The sequence below is a fragment of the Lagopus leucura genome, unplaced genomic scaffold (genome assembly GCF_019238085.1).
Source record: "Lagopus leucura isolate 7727_CA_CO unplaced genomic scaffold, USGS_WTPT01 Super-Scaffold_73, whole genome shotgun sequence".
In the NCBI taxonomy this organism is placed as follows: domain Eukaryota; kingdom Metazoa; phylum Chordata; class Aves; order Galliformes; family Phasianidae; genus Lagopus; species Lagopus leucura.
This window is the reverse complement of record NW_024962252.1, coordinates 37,291,771-37,314,840: the sequence shown is the minus strand read 5'-3', so window position 1 is coordinate 37,314,840 and position 23,070 is coordinate 37,291,771. Positions and strand designations below refer to the sequence as shown.

General features: G+C 36.4%; 1 protein-coding gene across 1 annotated transcript in view; it reads right to left on the bottom strand.

The window, feature by feature from the left end:
* The window catches only part of FIG4 (FIG4 phosphoinositide 5-phosphatase), a 62,801-nt gene that overhangs the window by 8,657 nt on the left and 31,074 nt on the right, over positions 1-23,070 (bottom strand). The window contains exons 15-22 of the mRNA XM_042894539.1: positions 21,737-21,903; positions 16,135-16,273; positions 13,981-14,039; positions 13,232-13,379; positions 12,327-12,410; positions 6,792-6,987; positions 5,018-5,100; positions 2,621-2,710 (exon numbers count right to left, since the gene is read on the bottom strand). Of these exons, the coding sequence (XP_042750473.1) occupies positions 2,621-2,710; positions 5,018-5,100; positions 6,792-6,987; positions 12,327-12,410; positions 13,232-13,379; positions 13,981-14,039; positions 16,135-16,273; positions 21,737-21,903 (966 nt within the window). The remainder of the gene's footprint in view (positions 1-2,620; positions 2,711-5,017; positions 5,101-6,791; positions 6,988-12,326; positions 12,411-13,231; positions 13,380-13,980; positions 14,040-16,134; positions 16,274-21,736; positions 21,904-23,070) is intronic.

Here is a 23,070-nt window from a genome sequence, read left to right as displayed (position 1 = left end):
CAACTGTTTGTTTTGTGCAGTTATAAGGAAGTGATAATGCCATGTTTGCTTAGCAAATATAAAGTCATTTTTTATCTAATCTTCCAAGAAATAGACCTTATACTAACAAATTCATAAGGAAGTACTGAATGAAGAAGGGAATTTCTCTAAATGGATGAAATTATTTCCAAAACTAACCAGGGCTGTAAAACACTCAGTGATAATTACAATGTGTTTTGCTGTATTTTTAATTTTTTAAAAGATATTAACAGATTAAAAAAGTACTCAAGTAAAACAATCAGCAAGTTAAAAGGAATGGAAAATACAGGACATTTCATTGCTCATTGAAATTTTCCTAATTTCCTTTATCTGGAAACCAACAGTAAAAAAGCCCATGCACTATTTGAGCAAAGTTAAAAGCTAACTTGCATATAATAGTTGCTACTCAGTATCAGTCATGTCTGATCAATACAGGCGTGACAAGCAGAATCTAAGCAGTCCTGATTTAAAATAAAATTACAAAATTTAACATTAAGAGAATTTAGAAAACATGGACTGTATCTTTGAAGATGGTCCATTTTCAAAGGTTTAAGGAGAACAGAGCTCTAGCCCATCCTGCAGATATCATTAAACTTTCCTCCTGCTTGGGCCTCACCAGCGTCAGAATAGGGCAGTGGATTCATTAAATTGGTGCAAGTGTTATTTGCTATTCTGCACACAGGCACTGAAGACACCTTGTATCCCAATGGATGCAACTAGCTAGTCTTTACAACAAGAGCATTAAAGCATATCCACAGTCTTCTCCAGAAGAGCTACAGTGAATCAAAACACTCCATTCTCCCTTCAGGAGGAAATCGGATTTCTTGCAATCCCAGATAGATGTAAGAAGTGCATTTGGAAAAATGATTGAAAGTATGTTTTTCAGCAGAGTTATTTATATCAAACTGCAAAGAGCAGTAGGAAACCAGGTACAAGTACACAATGTCAGCCAGAAGTAATTACACCGCAGTACTCAAACAACCCTCTCTTCAGATGCATGGTAATACAGTGTACCAAAAGAATCACTGTGGTCCTTGTTCAAGTGTCCATTTTTGCTTCTAATCCAGAGGAGGTTCTTACTATTTTTAGGTTATATGTTTCATTATATGTTCACAATACACTGAGTTTAGTATTCTCTGAAGAAATTTCCGGTTCAGAGCACCAATTCAAATGTTAGCACACAGAGAGAAAGCTTCCCTTTTCCAAAATTGAACAACACGCTTTGAAAGAATGGCTCCATTTATGACCTATGTTGAAAGAAGATTCTGTCGCCACCTGAACAGTATTTCAAAGTTTTAAAAAGTTGTTAAAAATGCAGAACTGGCAGAGAAAGATGGTCTCTATCATTTCCAGAGGAGAAGTGACAGGAGACACAGCTTTGTGTAGTCTGTGACTTAACACTACTTTCTACACTTAATGCTACTCTGAAATACATGGAAATTACTCTAGGGAAAGTTAAAAAACAAATGTCTGAACCTGCCCAAATGCCACCATAATTATATGCACAGATTCTCTTTAATGTGTTTAATTTTACAGCAGCATAGCATGGGGAATAATTTACTCTAAGGGGCAGGAAAGGGATGATTATCTCCCACAGCTGTCACAAGCATGCTGGGAGATTTTGCAACTACACAAAAAGAATCACCTGTATGAGCAGCAAAAATATTCTCATTATTATAAAATGATTTCTTAATAACCATTTCATTTCAATACACTTAGAGTTGTCCTTTCATTTTAATAACAATTTTACAGTTTGCCAACTTACTACTTTAAAGTATTTCATTATGAAACTACAGATGCATTCATCTACAAAGTGTAAGCTTATTGATGGCTGTTTAACAGTATTTCATTTCAATGGTAAACATGAAATTTACCTACTGTAACAAATAAACCATTAAAAAATATGCCTCACCAGCTCTAACGCATGGAATGATTATATAACACAAAGCAGGCAACCAAAAAAAATCCATGGAGATGCTTCTGAGGAAAACGCAAACTCAACATGTTCTTTTCTTTACTTAAAATGCATGACATACTGATTTTAGCTAGCACATATCTGCTGACTTCAGTGGCACAGATACAGGCACAAAACAAAACAGAAATCCACTCCTCGTTTGCCCTACCCTTTCCAACACCAGGCATCCATCAAAGAAATAAAAATATGAAAATATCCCATTTGACCTCTCACAACTCCTCAAATGTATATTAAACAAATATATGGCATTCAGAGCTTTCTCAGAACAAACAAACTCAGATGACTTCAGTCTAAAGACTGAACTGCATTTCTCAGTTTTTTTATGCAGTGTATGTAAGCCAATCAACTTCTTTCAATCTAACTCTTTCAAAAGCAATCACAGCAATAAGGAATTGTTTTTTTTACACTCTATAGCTTCAGCATTTTGCATAGAGATAACTGCAAATCATAGTAAGATTTTAAGTCACAAGGGAGAAGCTGGGACCTGATTATTCACACTACACACTGATCCCTCAACAGAAGTTTGACTATCTAACAGTTTAAGATAAATTTTACCTGATAAACTTTTACAGGTCTAATGAAAAAAGTAAAAACAAATAGACTAAGGGAAAAAAGAAGAATACTTACAAATTTATAACCCTATCCAACTGATGTTTGCAACAAAATTGCTGGCTGCTCTTATCTTGCTTGTGTTGACTCTGTCCCAGCTGAACAAACCTGTGAGAAACAGTTGATACGAGAATAAATCAAATGTAAAAGCAATACCTCCCCAGTGGCACAAACAATGAGTCTTTAAGTAGTGACCATAATCTACTTCTGGAGTAAACAAGGGTTTTTAAAACTACACAGTAGGTGCATGTGAGAATTTTGCAGCTTTTTCTAGCTTGTAAAAGGTTTACCTATTAATTGCTGTCATGTAATATTTCATGGGGCAGAAGAGAAGACTGAGAGGTGACCTCATTAATGTTTATAAATATATAAACGGTGAGTGTCAGGAGGATGGAGCCAGGCTCTTCTTAGTGGCATCCAATGATGGAGCAAGGGGCAATGGGTGCAAGCTGGGACATGGGAGGTTCCATGTAAATATGAAAAAGCATTTCTTCACAGTAAGGGTGACAGAACACTGGAACAGGCTGCCCAGAGTGGTTGTAGGGTCTCCTTCTCTGGAGACGTTCAAAACCCACCACGTTCCTGTGTGACCTGATCTAGGTGTTCCTGCTCTGGCAGAGGGATTGGACTAGATGATCTCTCAAAGTTCCTTCCAATCCCTGACATTATGCGATACTGTGATTTTGTGAAACAGGCATCCATCCTCCAGTAGTTAAAATAAAGAAGTTAGAGATAAAGGCGAAGTTAAGAACTATCAGGAATAATGAACCGAGTGATCGTATAACATCAAATCAGAAAAGATCAAATTGAAATAGAACTGCCCTCACAAAAAAAAAAAAAAAAGAAAGAAAAGCTTCTAATATACAGTAGTCACTGTTGTTACACTGTTAGAAAAAAAGAAACAAATGCACAGAAGCTCATTTCAACACGTGCCTTACAGGTATTCTCTTTAACATATTGTGTTCTTCTGAGGTGTAGTTCCCTTGAACATTTTTTCAAACCCCATTAATGCTCTTGACTGATCAGGTGTTTGAAACATGGGTTTGTTAAGCTAATATAATCGACTGGCACTCCTGGTGTCTTGCATAAGCAACTCCTCTCTTGGCAACAGCATTTGCTGTTTTAGTTCATCTGTAACTGAAATCATTCTAGTTCAATTTTGGTTAATAAAATATCAAAAGGTTCACATTCATTTCTGATTCAGGAGAAAAAGATTTGAACCAGGTTCTGTTTGGCTTCATTGTCATTCTCCAAAATTGAGAACAATAGCTTAAACACATATTCTTAAAACAACTACCACATAGCCTGTGCTCTATGTGGGGTTACAATTGGAGAAGCACACTAGTAATTTACTCATTGCTCTGTGGGAGCTGGCCATCCAAGACACCTGCAGATACAGTAACAATAATCAAATATAGTACAAAAGTCCAAATTACCCTTGAAATAGAAGCAGAAGTTTCAGTAGCTGCAAGAATTTAGTTGGAGGTGGGAGGTGGTATCTTGATACTTACACAGCCCCCATCTCCAACTGCTCACAGTAAGCCAGCAGCTCCTGAGAAGAGCCTGCACATGCTGTGCAGCATGCTGCCTCACATTGTAGCAGTTTAAAACAAAGTGCAGGAACTGAGTGGGAATTTGCTGGACCACCTGAAGAGCCATATTCTGTCCTGCAATATGCTCTACCTTACTCTCATTTCCTGGACGTATGGCCCAAGATCACATAATCACTTATTAAGAGCACGTGGCAGCATGATGCAGTTCAAAATGAAGAGCGCATTGTTACTAAGCTTCATGCTATATACCCACAGCACGTGTATTTGTATGCTGCCATTACATGCAACTTTGACAATGGCAGCAGCCAAACTTACTTCTGTCCTCTCCTGAAACCCACTGTAGAAATATCTGGTACCTGAATATCCATGCTCCTACAGTGCGTTACCTACTTCCTCTGACTATTTCATCAGCTTTACTGCCCAGAGCCAATACCAGGAATATTTCTAGGAATATATTAATTGACAGATACTTCTATTGAAGTATCTTTCATTTAATTTCCATATTGCATTTGAAGACAATGGCATTACTTCCACTGAATTCAGAGTTGAAACAGACATCTGAAAACAGTTTGATTTTAAAAAACAATAGTATTTGGATATCACCAAATCACAGAATCACACAATCACCAATGTTGGAAAAGACCTATGAGATCATCCAGTCCAACTGTCCACCTATCACCAATAGATCTCATTAAACCATGTCCATAAACACAATGTCTAAACATTCTTTGAACACCTCCACCACCTCCAGGCAGCCCATATGTCTAAAATAAAAAATACAAATATGTTTCATCAAAAGAAGCACTTTTGATGAGATTTCTCAAATCACCTTTTAATTATTACAACTGGAAATGTATCTCACCTAGCATATATTGTGATATCATCTTCAGAAGGAACATCTGAAAGATTAACTCCATATACGTCTTTAGTGGACTGAACTACATTCTGAAACATAAGAGCAAAGATTAAGACTGAGGATACTGTAGTAACTTCTAAACACAAGCCTGCTTTCAAGAAAGAAGTTATTTCCAAAACTGAAAATTCAGAAGTGTAGGCAAAACCAAACAAGTTTCTCATATACACAGCAAACGTAGCTTGTGCAAGCTGCATTAAATAAATTACTGCATTAAATAAATAACTTACTACAAAGTTTCCTCAAGACGCTTGTTCAACAATAAGGTAAAAGATTCTTGAACAATATCCCACCAGAAAAGAACAAGATATCAAGAATTTATATTAATAGAGCACTTATAGATGTATGTATTATGTTGAAATCCAATAAGGAAAAAACTATATTAGTTCAGAACCTGCTCCCACATTTGCTTTCATATTTCCTTTTGTCAATTCTGAAATAACAATAGTCTTCAATAAAATAGAAAACTATTTCTATTCCACAAGTTACATTTTACAAGACAGCTATAATAAGGAGACAATGACCATGAATACCTCACTATTGTCAGTGTTAACCTAAGGGGTTACTGACAAGGCACATGCAATTGCAAGTGTGTCAACTAAAAAGATAGATAACTTTCTTTTAGTTCAAAACAGGAGAACTAAACTGAGCCTAACTGAATAGGTAATCCTTTTCAGCACTGCAATTTCAATGAGCAATAATGAAAACTAGCAATGTAAATTATGAGTAAAATTTGATGCATGAAAAGGTGCAGTAAAATGGAAAATATGTCCTCATCTGCATTAACAAAAATCAGAACAATTCCTCCAACTGTAAGCCATTAAAAACCAATGCTACCTTATATTTTGTATTTAAATGTATCTTTCACATAAGCATCTTAAAATTCTTAAAGACATACCTTAGGTATCAGTTTTAAAGCGTACTCAATACACAGAAGGAAAACCTGAAGTGAAATATCTTGTTCAATTGTTCAGTGGTAAGAATCATGAAGAAAATAGGGTTGGATTTTTGTTAAAGCAATAATCTGTAAACAATCCGAATTGCTGGAAAACCTGTATTCTGTTTTTCTGACATAATGAAAGTTTTCAGATAACACTGTACTTAAACAGAAATAAATGCACTTCTATTGGCCTAACAGGTAACCCAAAATCTCCAAAATTAATACCACACAATTTCATAGTTATAAAGTTGTAAATGTTTATTTATTTATTTATTTATTTATTTCCTAATTCAAACCATTTCATAAGGGAACAATTCAAAAGCCTGCAGATAAATCAGGGCGTGATTTAGTCAGACTGGAGGCAGAGCTCAGGATCTCAGATCCGTACCGTGATGTGAGTCAAAGCATGATAAGGGACAATGATCAGAAGTATACTACCTCTTTGAACTAACCACTACCATACAATACTACCATAGATATATTTTGTACAGACTACACTTGACCTGGGCACTTTCAAGTGCTGTAAGCGTACAACATTGCTCTTCATTCTTTATAAATGTTATTTTCCTCTTTAAGCTATGTGAAATATGTAGTGTAATAGAAGATTCTTACATAATAGTAAGAATAGCAAAGTTTTATCACCAGTTTTGCTAATATCTATCAGAGATCATTTAATTTCTCTGTGCCTCACTTCTGCTTGTTCTGTACTTCTTGCTGCTTATAAAATATTAAAAAATGTGAATTTTAAATTCATATTTTTTTGCATACCACAATATTTCCTACCTCAGTGATTTTGGTGTTATCTCCTGCATCAGTCACCTTTACTGGGGTTGAACGTTGAGAAACAGCACCTTCATCTTCTTTGTCTGTCCCAGAATCATCTTCAGAACTACTTGACACTGCCTCCTCACTTGGGGGTGGAGGAGCACTAGCAGCAGTTTTGCGCTGCAGTACAGTTTCTTCTCGATTACTTTTGTTCCTATAGAAGATAGAGAGTATTTATGAAATTAATTGAACATTAATAGTAAGTATTTAAAATTCCTAACTTTGGTTACTGGTTTACTAGGGGATAAGAGAAGTTCTACCCTGTGAAGAAACTTGCTGCTCATCTTTTGAATCCCTTAATTGATTTAATTTTCTTCAATCTCTTCTTATTCTTGAGCATGTGAAGAGTGCTCACAGGATTATGCGAGCTTTTCTCCACCAATTCTCCATCTCTTTACTTAAATCCTCCCATACTGTGATGTTAAAATGTATACATAAAAATTGAGACATAACGTCTTTAGTTTTGTTCTGGAAAAACATTTCACTTGCTGACTAAAATTATGTACTTTACTAACTCTCTTATTCTCCAGCCTCTAATCTTCATCAAACACTTACTTTTTTCTCCTCTTCCTTCTCTATACCTCTTCCCCTCAATTCAGTTCTCCCTCAACGTTTCCTTATGGGGCATGTATTTCTCAAGTTAAAAATTCTAGTCAATAAAAAGAGACTTATTTGTAAGAATCTGTTAAGATGCAGCATCTATATTTTAGCAGACTAACACAGGGTCTAACTGTGTTAAAGCTCTGAAAGGTGTGCATTACTTTACCCATCAGAAACTGCATCATCCTTACATTCTCTACATCTTTTCCTACTGGCCATGTGCATGCCTTTTCAACTCAGAAACCACCACAGCCTTTCCAGGAACTCTGGAGGAAGAGGGATTGGAAGGTAGATAGTGGACGTGATAACAGACAAATCAGGAAGACCCTGTGATGGTGTGTTCTCCCTGCTCACTCCTTGCTCCCCTTGGCTTCTATCCTCAATTCTCTTCTTCAGTCTGGCCTTGCTTACAAGGCACTGCACAGGAAGACAATGAACAACAGTACTGCCAACACTCTTGCTACAACAGATTAACAACCATAAATCTGTTTCAAAATGGAGACTGATGGCAGACCTCTGGTTCAACAGCTGAGGACCAATTGAGCCTGCACCTAAAAGGTGACCTATGACTATAGGGCAATCATCTTACCCCCATAAACAGCGAGGAGCCCAAGAGCATACTTTGAGCTCTCCTCCATGGCACCTGGCTGCACATCATCTCCCCTTGGGCAGGGATGCCTCTTGAGATTACTGCATAGAGAACACTTACACCCTGACATCGAGGCCTGTTGCCGATACAGATCCTTGGTAAGTGACTAATTGTTTTAGGTTTTGTTAGCCTTGCTAAGATCACATCTTAGATTGACTGTAAGCTTTGTTAGCTTTGCTAATTAACTGCACCCACACAATCCTGTAGACATAAAGCACTGATCAAGTCTGGGACTAGGAGTGGATTCAGCTGCACTTAGGTTACTTCCCTGCATGGTTCAAGGAGTTTAGAAAACAAGGGAGTTCACTCTGAACCTTGTTACTCAACAGGAGTGCCTTTTGTTGCATACATTTAGCCTTACCTTCTATGTAAGTGTATCCAGTCATCTCCAATCTTGTTAAGTTCACAGATTCAAAGAATCGCTCAGGTTGGAAATGACCTTAAAGATCATCAAGTCCAATTGCAACCTAAGCATACTACCCTAACTCTAACAACCCTCCGCTAAATCATTTCCCTGAGCACCACATCCATGCAATTTTTAAACACATCCAGGGATGGTGACTCAACCACCTCCCTGGGGAGCCTATTCCAGTGCTCAACAACCCTGTCAGTAAAGAAATGTTTCCTGATATCCAACCTAAACTTACCCTGGTGCAACTTGAGGCCATTTCCCCTCATCCTGTCACCCGTCACCAGTGAGAGAAGACCAACCCCACTCTCACTCCAATCACCTTTCAGATATTGGAAGAGAGCAGTAAGGTCTCTCCTCAGCCTCCTTTTCCCCAGACTAAACAGCCCCAGTTCCTTCAGTCTCTCCTCATAGGACATATCCTCCAAGCCCTTCACAAGCCTTGCTGCCTTTCTTTGGACCTGCTCCAGCACCTCAATGCCCTTTCTGTATTGAAGTGCCCAAGCTGCTACCTTAGTTACAATTAAGCTTTGTTAAATCACTATACTGCCTCCATATTATATCAATAAATATATTCTAGCTTCTCTCCTATGAGTGCAGTACAGTGCAGATGTTTTCCATCCACAACAGACTCTAAAGCAAAGTATGATAAGAGGCTTTGATGATAACATGCAGGTGGGTGAAAACAGTAGCTCAGGTTACAGCTCTAACGCTCTCAGCAGCAAAGGCATGGAGGTCGCTAGTGTCACTCGAGTTCCACTGTCAGAACTGTACATTTGCAAACTCATACAGTAATTTATCTCTGTAGTGAATTAGCTACACTTCCCATGTTTTAGCTACACATGTAAACAAGAGGCCTCACAAAGGTTACTGATCTGAGACCACCCCTCGCTCTATCCTAAGTACATTAATGCATGAGAATTCTTACAGCTAGAATGAACACCTCAGAGGGAAAAAAGTCACAGAGTTTAAGTTTATTTTCAGACTTAGCAGTAACTGACATCTGCTTAAACAAAAATATACAGAAAGTAACAAATACTGTATTCTCCTCAGAAAAAATTGAGGAGGTTATCTTCTCTGCTTTTTTAAATAAGGTGAAGATCACAAGAAAAGCAGAATGAAGCAAGTAGCCAAACACTAATAAGAGTGATATCCCCATCCCACTGCCAACACACACACAAGAGAATGCCAAGATGTAATTGTCTTAGGGACAGATGAAAACAGACTATTACATCTTTCAGAAAGATTACGGTAGATCAGAAGGTCCTGAAACAAAAAAAAAACACAAACCAAAACAAAACAAAAAAGGCCACCATTCCTAGAAGCCTTTTAAAACAAAAAAGAAAACTATCTGTTTCAGTTTTAATTTAAAGCACTGCAAAGTCTATGCAAAGTTGTATAGCAAACTATTCAGACAGTAGGTAGAAAACATGGTCTGCTTGGCCAGACAGATAAGCCTAATGGAATATTAATCAACTTAATGAGGAAAACAGCATTGACATGTACTTTGCATTTTGTGGGAAATGTCAAGCCCTGTGCTTTCAAATAGCTGTAGTGAGCTTCCCCAGATATGAAGCAGCACTTATCATTACCGACATGGGAAACAGAGGGAAGTAGAATGAGATCCTGTGTATGAAGTAGACCCTAGTAAACACTAGTATCAGAAGAGCAACACTACAATCTAATCAGTATCTCTGAAGCAAGTTCAAACACGCAGCAGTATGTGGTATTTCAAAACAGGAATTCAGTATGTGCGATTTCAAAACAGGACTACAAATATAACTCCTAGATACTAAGATGGAGATAAATGGTAGTTCCTTATACTTATTCAGATTGAAAAAAGAGCTAGAAGAGGATCATAATGGATTTGGTATATTCAGTATTGTGGAGAAGCTTTTATTGAAGAAGAAATCTAGATATGGGTAAAACATTATTTCCCTTTTTCTAGTCAAGAACCAGTGGCATCATCTCTACACAAAGGCTTCTAGTACAATGGAGGAATCAAACAAGAGGGCATGGTACTGTAAAATTATGATCTATTATAAAACAAATGTAATTCTGGTATCACAACCTGATCAGGACAGTTAGGCATATGTCCCACATGCCTAAAAAAACAGAGAATTCCACTGATAAATGCTGTGAATCTACTGATGTCAGTAGTACCATTGTACAAATAAGGTTGTTTGTGACTTAGGAAAAGCAATCATATCACTGTGTTATATAGTGCTTATAATCTAAAGGTTTTTTCATTTTTGTTTTTTTGTTTTTGTTTTTTTTTGCATTCACGTCCTCTTTAAAAAGAGGTGTACTCTTGCATTTAGTAATAAATTCTTTCTCTCACATAATAGGCATCTCTAAGGTAAGGTAGAAGTCTTAAGCCACATTTTACTCCAGCACACAAGCCAATGCATGGCAAACCTTATGAGAAATACCCAGGGAGTCCTGGAACATGACTTCGATCCAGGTGACTATCCTACAACAATCCCTCAAAATCACAGCAGAGAGATCAAGAAAAAGATTGAGAAAGACATAAAACATTAAGAATTTCATGCTGTATCTGGAGATAATTTAATGCAAAATACCAACATTATTCCAAAGGAGAAGAATGAAGCTTGACTTCAAAATCACCCACACTTTCAGAGTTCTTCGGAGAAATGAACTGAATAACTATAACACAGTCTTTCTGTTTATTTCCAGGAAGCATTACTAGAATTAAATCACGCTCTACTAGCGATAAACCCAGACCACTCAACGTTTATTAACAGTGAGTCCCTCAGGGTCAAAGCATGACAGATGTTATTTATGAGACAGGCAAATTTTATAGCTTATAACAGAGCGTTAAGTTTTCAGAAGAACTTACTATATTGTGACGGAACAGGTTTAATCATTACTGATAAAAGGTTTCCTTAATATGAGGTATCTAAGGAAGAATGAAGTGGTTCAGGAATAATCTTCATAGCCCTTACGTGATATTGCAAATCAAACAAAACAACAGAATAAACAGAATAACAAAGCAAGTTCAGGATTCAAAAATAGCTAAATGAGGCATTCATTTGTCTCAGTAACTGTTTTGGAATTGTTTTATATCAATTTATAAATTTTATACAAATGTTTTAATAAATATTTTTCTGTAACACTTAAATTTTTAATCAAAGACCATGTGGAAATTGGCAGTTACTGCTGTTTGAAGATAGTATCTGTATCCTTTAACAAGCCAGTTTAATGAAACTGAACGATAACTTACAGAAGCATTTTAACTGTTTTTATAATACAACAAAACACATGATGTTTGACAAGTCTCTCAGACATATGGTTTGAATTTTGAGAGGTCTTGTATGGAGACAGTGGTTGGACTTCATTATCCCTATGTTCTCTTCCAACTTGGGATATTCTATGATATTATGTTCTATTTATATGAGATTTATTCTTCTTTCTTTTGGAAAAAGGGGGAAGAGGAAAAGGGGAAAGGGGGAAGAGGAGAAAAGGGGGAAAGGGGGAAAGGGGGAATGAGGGAAAGGGGGAAAGAGGGAAAGGAAAGAGACAGTAATGGTACCAAGAGATGACCAAATTTGAACAGCTTCTGTATCTTCATTCTAGATAAAATTACCTTACAGGTCTCACTTAAATAGAAAAGATTAAACAAGCCTGAATAAAGAATTCCCAGCATCAAGTACAAAACTAAAATTAGGTATGATTTTCAAAGTGTACATTTCCACAGTACTCCAGCAATGATTTTTTTAATTTCCCATTTCGCAGAACTGCACACAGTGTTCAATCTTTTCATTACAATTTCACTATTATTAAATCAGAACAAAATTTGTTATTTCTAACTTACCCCAGCACTGATTTTCCAGTTTCATCAGGTTTACGAACAGTAAATGGACTTGGATCAATCCCCATATTCTTTGGCATAAAATCCCTGGCCAAAGAGGAAATAAAATCTCACTGTAAGAAGAGTTCAAAACAAAACCAAAACATCTTCTAGAAGAGCCAACTCTAACATCTACCTTTGAATTAAAAAATAAGCACGAAAAACAAATTAATCATTACAAGTTATGTAAATGTAAAACCCCTCAGTATTTCAAACATTTTCAATGGCACCATTTAGCTTTGTAAAGCAGCTGCAAATTTTGCCACTTGCCAAAGAGGATAGAGCAATAGCATACTCCTGTACTGAAGAAGCCCTGTGACTCATATGCATTGTTTTCAAAACGCTGCCAACACTCAAATTGGGTCAAAAAGCTACGTGAAACATAATCTGCCTGGAAGTCATTAGCTAAAGCGTGATTAAGATTATGCTTAGAATATCTGTCTGATTGCTGCCAACAAAAATTATCAGGCCAGCTCTAAGAACCACATGAACTGAAAAAAACAGCTGTAAAATTCAAGCAGAACAATTACAAAGCAATTGCTTTGGAGGTACCTTCCATGACCTACTGAATCCACAAAGAAAAGCCCATTTCTCAGCCTTCAAATGCCTACACATTAGACACTCTGCAGTGGAAAATAATTTTAAATTAATTAAGTGCTATCTTGACAGAAATTTTGAGCATTGTTGAGCATCGCTTTTCCGTTTTAACATTATGATTTAACTTCCAGAATTTTGCTAAATTTGAGGCTTGAAAAAGAAAAAATCTAGCATGTTACCCAGGTTTAAGCAAATAAATGAAGCACACATTTAATTCACACTATATCTATTTCCAGTTAAGCAGTTGTAGTCCCAAAACAACCCAAATATACCGTGTAGAATTGGTCATTGCTAAGCAGAAGGTCTCATCAAAGCTGCTCAACTCATATGGCCGAAAAAACTCATTATGGATATCAATTTCCTCTTCATACTTGTGGAATTTCTTCACTGTTAATTTGCGTCTGTTTTCAGCACATGTCACTGGGGAAAGGAAAAAAAAGATCTTCTTTACCAACCATAACTGACTCTGCAGTAGTCTGATTACATAGCCACCCTACTCGACATTTTTCTATAGCCATAGTCCATCTAGGACAAGAAAATATGATATAAAAGAGATGCAGAGCACATTTTAATAAATGCACATTATCAATCACCATAAATTGATGTCCTTGCTGAAGAAAATTCCTCATAAAATATTCTCCAAAGTAACCCGGAGAAATAAGACATAGTAGCAAATCCTTATCTGCAGCAGAAATATTACCACTAACATAGACTATAAATAAATTTTAACAAGAAAGGAAAAAAGGAAAAAAGAATGATGTTTGTCCTGACACAAACTTATGGAGGTCAGGTTTTAGCTACATGTTTGTATTACTTAATTCTTCAACTCTAGAGTTAAATATCTCTTGCATCCTGCACCCCACTGTTCATCCCATTGTTGAGGAAAAAATACATAGTACTTAACTTTTTTTTTTTTTTTTTTTTTTTTTTAAAGGATTTGAGGTCTAAAAGAATTACAAAGCTTTACTGACTAAAACCTCTTTAAGATACTCTTAAGGCAAGAAGCAAATACAGTTCCTACCTTCATCAAAAGGAAGAGGTAAATGCTTTAGCACACCTGTCGTCCACCAGTAAGTATAGCTGAATGGGAAATACAGACACACAGTTGATATAGATTTGATCTTGCATCCAATCTAAACATTTGCACATAGCAGTTATCCAGCCATATCGAGTCCCACTGGTAAACATTTCCTTATAAATCAAATGTGAGAGGAAGTAAAGGATTATCCTCAGATGGATGCTCTCCATAGATTCCTACCCTACAGCTTTGCACTGAGGGCATGAAATATAACAACATGAAGTCCAACTCAGCACTGAACTAATTGTATTTTCAAGTCCCTTACCTATAGTATTGAAAAATTAAGCTCCTAGAACATACAGAAGGTAGCTGGAGGGAAAAAAAAAAAAAAAAAAAAAAAAAAAAAAAAAAAAAAAAAGAACAAAACACAAAGCAATGTGGTAAGAATACTTTGTATGTTGTGTTTTTGCTTTTTTGCTTTGACCAGAGCAAGAAAGACTTCAAACTTTACCCAGTCACTATTTATTTCCTAAAAATTAGGAAAAGAGTATGAAGAAATGAAAGCCATTTATCGTAATAAAGAAAACTAGAAGATCCTCAAGGCAACTCACTTCTACACATGGAAATACATTTTAATGTGACAGCTGTCTGTCCCAAGTGTAAGAACTGCACGTTGTTATAATTAATAGCAAAAAAGTGGACCTGCAATCTTATTCAATATTTCTGAAAAAAAAAAACCAACCCACAAAACAACAACAAAAAACAACAAAACAAAACCACTAAAGGAAGTGAATGTAGCATTCATAAAATAAAGCACTGTTAATCTTTCATTCATATTTACATGTTTTCATTTTTCTCAAATACACTTCAAAATTTTCTCTACACTACTCTGAGTGTCTATTACTCCATTATTTGGGCTTAAAATATATTTACTTATCTTCACTGATTTTACTTCAAACATATGCATATTCACAATGTGGTAAGGGCCTTAATTAGAGAATACAGCAGTTATCTTCACCAGATAACAGTGTAGCTGCCTGGAGCAGAAACAACATGCGTACTGTGGTGCCCAGAGATTGACTTGTTAGTGGGACTCCACAAACTGTGCCAAACAGGCAGGGCAGCACATTACAGTCCTAACAACTGTGAATGTCTGAACAGGAAAGAATGAGTTATGAATGAAAGGCCCATCTCTTGATGAAGGACTACATCAGGTCATGCAAGCAAGCTAGTTTTTCGTTTCCTGCAGACCCATCTGGCATTACTAACATGAGCTAGCATCAGCAGAAGGAGAAAAGGATTGAAATTTAGAAACTGTTGTATCACATGCTGACTGCCCGATGTGTTAATGGAATAAGCAGCCAACCATGACAGGGTTGGACTCTTCTCTAGACAAAAATCCAAATGCAGATATTCACACCTACCATTTGTGATAACAGAAATATAAAGCAACAAAATTCATAAAACAGATGATGTAGTAACAAGTCTAGTACTGCCCTTAGCCTTAAAATGGAAAACCCTTTTTAGACACAGTATTTACAATCCTTAGTGAAACCATTTCACATTCTAAAGCAATCGCTCTAGAAGTTACTCTGTAATTTTTGTGCTTTAGCTCTATTATTTCTGTATACCACTGCACAACTACAACAGGATGCAAATGAAGAAAAAACATCATCAAAATAGGCCAAACATGGCTGAAAGGAAAGTAACAAATAACAGGCTTCGTGGCAAACACAGCTGCAGACTAAGGGCACTGCATGAGAATATAACCAAAGTTTGTACTAATAAAAACACTAAATACCACACTGACTTAATAAATCTAACCATCAAAAAGACATTTATACACAGTTTAACAGAACAAAGATAGCTGTACTTCCGTAAAATTGTTTAGTATTTCACACTGCAGGACAATTTTGTATTAAATGAGACTTCTACTTCAACGCTAAAATAAATCCTTCAAAACAGCAGCGTCCAACACTTTCTGTAATCTCTTGAAGAAAGTTATTTTATTTTTTTAAGTGCTTGCAAAAGCTTAAAATTCATTAGTTATTTCAAAAAGAAAAAAAAAAAAGTTTTCAACATGCTGATTAAATTATGTGGTTAGCAGCATGTATCTTATTAGAGCTATACCCAACAGAAACCAGAATATCAAAATACCTTCGCCTGGTCTGTGACAGACTGAGGGTGTTCTTGTGATGCAAATAGAAATCAGTAGGAAGTTCCCAGAGATGAGGCTTTCCTTCCATAGGCTTGAATACTCCGAGGAACAGATTGATAGATTCTTGCCTGTCTGCATCTGTTAGACAAGACATACAGTTAACGACATGCAGAGCTCAAGCCCACCGAGGCATCTGCTTACTTGTTAGACTTTCTCCTCACACAACAAACATATAGTTCCTAAGACTCCTACAGAGATCTCTGGGCTTCAAACCTATCAAAACTTCAGTTAGACCCCACTTTCTGCCATACTGCAGTGCACATGCAGCTGGTTCCAGGTCTTTCTTTGCTTTTCTAGCAAAGAAGAGACAAATGCTCTGCCTTGGCAGAAGTAAGACTGAGTCTCCCCCTTGCTTCTATGTGTGTACGCACAAAGGATGTAAATGTATTTTTGAATGTGTCAGGGCACGTGACCTATCCTGATGAATTTACTGCATACTAAAAGTTCCGTTACAGAAGGATCAGCTAGTCCAGAGATGTGATGGAAGCCCAATCCTTGGAAACATTCAAAGTCAGGCTGGACTGGGCTCTGAACACCCTGATCAGGCTGTAGATGTTCCTGTTCATTGTAGGGGAGTTGGACTAGATGATTTTTAAAGTTCCTTTCCAACTCAAATTATTCTATGATTCTACGAAAGGCGAGTTCATTAAATCAAACAAGAACCAATACAAATCATCAGTATCATCATCATCATATAAATCATCATCATATAAATTATGAAATCTTTTGGTTTTTTTGAATAATTCATAGTAAAATGATTAAACTTCATTAATACCTTTTAGAAGTTTAAACTTTTTTCTTGTAGACTGAAATTACCAAAATATGGGTTTCTCTCACCATATTCTAAGCTTCAAACTACAGAAGGCAAATGCTAAAACCCAGCAGTTAGCTACCACTGCAGACAAACAAAATGCTGTTTGTCTACATTTTTAAAATTTTGCTTGCTATTGAACTGCAGGTAGGATGAATTATAACAGATATGTGAAAAATTCGGAGTCAGATCAGGGCTTAAGGATGGTGAACCATAATGAAGAAAGCTTTGCAGGCAGACATGTAGCAGCAGAGGATGGCTCGTGAAAAATATATCCAGAAAAAAAAAAATGGAGGAATATGTGGAGAACTGAGCTCTACGTAAGCTCTGATGAATCAGCAAGTGGAAAGCTCCTCTCCATTCTTGTTTGCATTTCAGTATTTATCAGACACAGAATAGTTCAGACTAGAACTAGTGATGGCACTACTCCATCAGCTCTTTCCATGCTACAGAAACAACACTAAGAGAGATCAGTGCCCCTTAAGCAACAGACTTCATCAGATGGATAAACTGTGAAATTTCAGTATACCAAAAAGCAGATAAAACAACAGGCAGAATCCACAAAGCAGTGGGATGACAGCAAGGACAAAGTTGGTTCCCAGTCCACAAAAGTATCAATCAAAACGTCCTTTCTCCTAAAATACCACCATCTCTTCCCTCCACACAATGATGGTTTTTTTTTTTTTTTTTTTTTTTTTTTACAGGGAATTAGACACATGACTAGATGTTCTATGTGGAGTTCCATATAGAAATCTGGTAACAAGATTATAGAAGAGTAAGGAACTTGACAGGATGTGTACATACGGAGGTCAATATTTGGATGTGGTATCTTCTGTATAAAGCAGTCACATGGCGAAACAGGGCAAGGTACAAAGAAAAGGGAAATAAAGCAGAAATTCTGACGCTGCTTGGCTTCACTTCCCAACTTAAAGGAACTTTCATACAGAATCTGGCTTTTTCCACCTTTTCTTTCCACTCACATTCTTTCCAGACACTTTTATTGCCCTCTCAGAGCACTCTTCCTAAAGGATATTTTATCTTCTTTCTCGCTTTTCACTTTCTCTACTTTGTTAAGAAGATCAATTTACAAATGCTAAGTCTTCTACACACTGACACTCAAAGCACACATCAGTACTTACGGTTTTCAGGACAAATTATTTTTGAGAAGACATGTCACACTTTAACTGTGTGAGGTTTACATAGCAAGGTTTTGGTAGCAGGAGCAGGCCCTGGGCTGGAGTTGTAACCTGTGGATAAGAGCTTGTGGTGGGGCAGGAGGGCCCTGTGGGGTAGGGAGCTGTGTTAGAGCAGTGCTTGAATAACTGCAGCTTGTGGGAAACCCACATCGAACGAGCTGGAGAAGGATGGCGAGCAATAGAAAGGACCCCAGATGGAGCAGGGGCAGAGGAGGAGCACCAGAGGCAAAACATTATGCACAACCCCTGTTCCCCTGTGCTGTTCAGGGGAGCAGTAGAAGAAAGCAGATAGGGAAAAGACGGTTTTAGTTTGCCTTTAGTTTTCACTGCAATCTATTGCTACTAATTGGTAATAAACTAAATATCTTTCCTAGACTGAGCGTGTTTTGCCTGTGAAAGTAGTGGATGAACAAAATTCTTGCCTTCATCTCACCTTATCTTACTTTTCTCCCTTTTACAGAGTGTGGCGCTAAACAAAATCCAGAAAAGCAGTCTATTTTGTGCATAAAACTTAGAGGAATCCAAAGTGGAAAATAAATTAACAAGAACAAATAGGTTAAAACTAGTGGGATATGGGAACGCTAAAAGGCAGAGACAAGCCTCCTTTGTTCATTTACCATTGTTTCACCTGCCGGGAACAGGAGGTATTCTGAAATTGTTAACTAAATCAGAGCGAAACAAGATAATTCAGTTAAAAACTGTGTCACTACTTATATGACAGATGCTAAAATGAAATAAAGCAAAATGAAATTTCTTCTGTGAAAAACAGCTTGAATTTAAACCCAGACCAATTGAATTAACCAATTAATTATCTGAAATGTTCTATGGCAACAGTTCGTTAAAGCATTCTTACCTTTCTTCTGTAGCAAAGAAATGACTGCTGTTAAATGTTACACTGCCAAAGGATACAAACTCTCTTTTGCTTTTATTGTTTCAGCTGTACTGCTGTGTTTTAAATTCAATAGAAATACAGGACATTTATCAGAAAATGTCTCTCCACTGTTTTACTTTTCAACTCAATTTCAATGTAGGTAATAAAATATACCATTAAAAACGTTCTGCGCGTAAGTCCTCAGGCAAGCACAATTACATTTGTGAATATGACTTGGAAAGCAGACAGTTAACTGGAAAGGAGATAATCCTTCCACTCTCCCCACTGTCTTTTTTTAAGGTTTGAACAATTTGATGATTTACTTTTGAACAAATATAATGAGAGCTTTTGTCTTTGAAACATTGTCTGGAGAAAAAAAAGGATATTGAACTTTTCAGATCAATTTTCTTATCTTGATGGAAAATATCTCATTTCAAAAATAAATATATAAGAACGTGTCAATACGCTGGGGAACACAGACAAAAGAGCAAACAGGTTTACTCACTTCATTGTTAGCATTGACTGTTATAATTATCTACAAGCAATAGAAAGACTGCACCGATTTTTCAAAAGATACTGCAATGTACGTGTATACTAGCACATTTTAAGACCATTTGAGAAAACAGGAACTGAAGGGGCCATTTAATTGAATTAGCCAAAAATAATCTACTGCTCTCAATCTGAATTTGTAACTGCACTACATGACAAATTACTAAATCATGAGAGATTCAACATAATTGGGATTATAAGATCCCATGACTAAAAGGGTATAGTAATTAAGTTTATTTTCATACAACACTAAAAGGTAGTTTACTATGTCCAGCCCTGTCTGTGGATAAACAGATTATTCTAGATTCCAGAAGCTTATTATGCATGTAGCAAATCCAGCACTGAAGAGCTCAATTTTATATAAAATAAATCACATTATTTTCTAAGAGGCACAAAGCTAATGTTTTTCTATTTCCTTTTTTTTCAATCGCAAATGAAAGAGAAATAGCAGAATACAATGAATCAGAATGCCTGCCTGAGATGGTCTTGAAGGAACATCTAGTTCTCAGATGAATGAACTTCTCGTATCTGGTATAACTTACTTGTTTACAGCCAAGGTAATTCAAACAGCTGAGCACCCAAACTGAACTGCACCCTACGCTGTTTTCAAATGCAAGATTTAAAAACATGCATGCAAAAAAAAGTCAGAATTTTTGCCTAAATCCATAGCATTTTTTCAAGTTAACATAAAAATCAACTGTCCCGTATTTTCAGGAAGAAAATTTGACTTTCTTCTACGTTTGACTGACTAACCTGATCTTGAGAACATTTTTAATTCTCCACTTTCTATTACATATGCAATGTATTACAAATTCATAGGTACCAAAAAAATCCATAGGAAACGATGCCACATATCAAGACGTAGGTTCAAACTGCATTTGGTTATCGTTCTTAGAAGCCCAGGCTTTATCTTGCGTTAGTATCTGCAGGCAGATCTCTGTACCATCACATTTTACTTTTTCTCATCTGCACAACTTCATTAGTAGTGAGCCATGAGGTCAATGGGAAAAAAAAAGTGACATTCTTAAAAAATGTAAATTGTCACTTTTTTTTTTAATGATAAACAAACAAAGCAAGAGTAGCTAAGAGGTTTCTCTTAGGAGACATTTAGCAAGCAGTGTGTCATCTTGTGCTGAATCTGACACAATATATGACTTCAAGTCAATCACTGACATTTTCTGCATCTGCTACTACTCATAAATAATATTAGTAAGCATTATAAATAAGTTTCTCACATCAGAAACAAAGAAGTGCAGGCTCACAAACAGGATAGCTGTTGGAGTTTTATTTTTATTTTAAAGGACAGATAATGAGAGCAGAATAGCAAATCAGAATCTTCTACATCTCAGAAACCTCTGCTTTCTGAGATAACTTCAATAATAAAAAGATTTCTCCTGGTTTATTGCAGTAACACACAAGGAGATGCCACCACAGGCATGCTGAACAGTGAATCTTTAAATTTTATTGGGAAAAAAAAAAAAGAGTGTGCTAATGTTTTACAGCCTATTCATCTCAAAAAAACAGTTTATCTACTCGGTGGGGCATGTTTTCTTTTAAATTTATTTTATTTGCCTTTTCTACCACAGATTCAACAGTTAGTAGCTTCTACCAATGCAAAACAATTATTTACATGAGGGACTGCTTTTTGTTTGAAGTCCCCAGAAATATCACATGCAAAACAAAACATCACAATTTTAAGAAATACTGAATTTGAAGCTTCCTATTTGTGCTTAGAACTTATTTTTGCCAGTTTCCTTTTCTTTGTTGAAACCACTCTCCCCATGACTTTAACAGCTCTGTAACAGTTACCTGCTTCTCTACTGAGCTGCAAATATCACTGCAGTGGCAGTTTCAGTGCTACCTGTGTACATTTGCTAAAGAGTTCTCATATCTGTTAAATAACTTTACCAAATAAGGCTGCATGATACAACATGCATTTGCATAGGATACAGCATAAAAATTCCATCAAATCAGAATATCGCTTTGATGCCATCTGATTTTACTGAATTATTTTCAAATTATTGTCAGAGAATCACTGCTATAAGATCAGAGTAGTGATTATTGAAGCATGATGTTTTCTAAATTATGGCTCAAAAGAAAGCACTGAAATGTACCTGAAAAAGCATTACTGTAATATCTTGAGAGCGTTTGCATAATGTCTTTGGAATGCTGAGTCCATGGAGCTATCTTCCTATAGGTTTTTACCCTGTGAACAAGTTGAGAACCTCCATATTGCAGGGAAAGCGTATCTCCATGATCTTCATATAATTCTTCAAATAATCTGAAGGAGAAGAAAAACATGGCATTTGTCAACCTGCTTTTAAGAAAGAAAGAAGTGTAACATTCAAAATTGTATTTACAAGTAAAAGCACCCCGAAACATGTTACATACCTTCATACATAGAATTGCTTCACTGCATAACAAGCAATACATTTTCTTCTCCTTTCAGTTTACAAAACAAGTATTTCATTAAAACATGTTATCAATAACTTGTTAACACTGAAATTTAAAAGTATGTCTTTATTCAGATAAATATGTGAAAATTATATTCAGTTTTAGTAAGTGGATTAGATAAGTATACTAAGACTTTCAGCAATTTGGAACATATCAGAATGCATTCACTCCACAGAATATGCACTTCTGTAGATTCAGAGTAGATTAACACATTGTATTAGCCCATAGGGAGTAAACAAACAGTATATCATCATAAACTAAGGCATTTTAAATATGCTAAATGGGACAGAATGTGCCAATATCTCAAGGCTATGTTTTCTATTAAGTTCACTAGGAATTAAGTTAATGTAACTTTCCAAAAACTACCTAATTATAATGGCTCAAAGGTATAAAAAGTAGGAACATGACTGTGAGAAATGTGAAGGGCAGTCACATACAATTTGCTGGAGCTGAAAAACGTGCGGTTAGAGGGTAGAGTCAGCCATTAAGATAAACAAGGAGAACTAGTCAAAAACAGTACTGTTCTCAAGAACCAAGACTCTAAATTGAGAGCTGTCCAAGCAACAAAAAAAAAAACATCAAGAAGCAGCTCTAGCACAACCAAAACAAGACGATCATCTCAGAAAACAAGGTCAGAAAATGAAGTTATCCCAAGGAGCTGGCACCCAGTCTAAGAAAACAAATTCTCAGAAGTGGACCCTAAGGCCCTGCCTGAGCAAGACAACCACAAGTATGACATACAGCAAGAAGAAGTTGAAAATGCAGTCGAAAGGAAAAAACACCACCCTTCTCCTTGTCTTGTAGAAACTTATTTCATGTCAATATGCAGACACAATAACTCAGGCATATGCACCTGACCTACCATAATACCTAAGAAGGAAGAATCCGTTCAGGAGTGGAGGAGAGAGCAGAGGAAATAAACAACAAACCAACAAAAAACACACCCTTAGGAAAGTTCCCAATAAAAGAGTAGCGCTGCACAAGCAACCCAAGA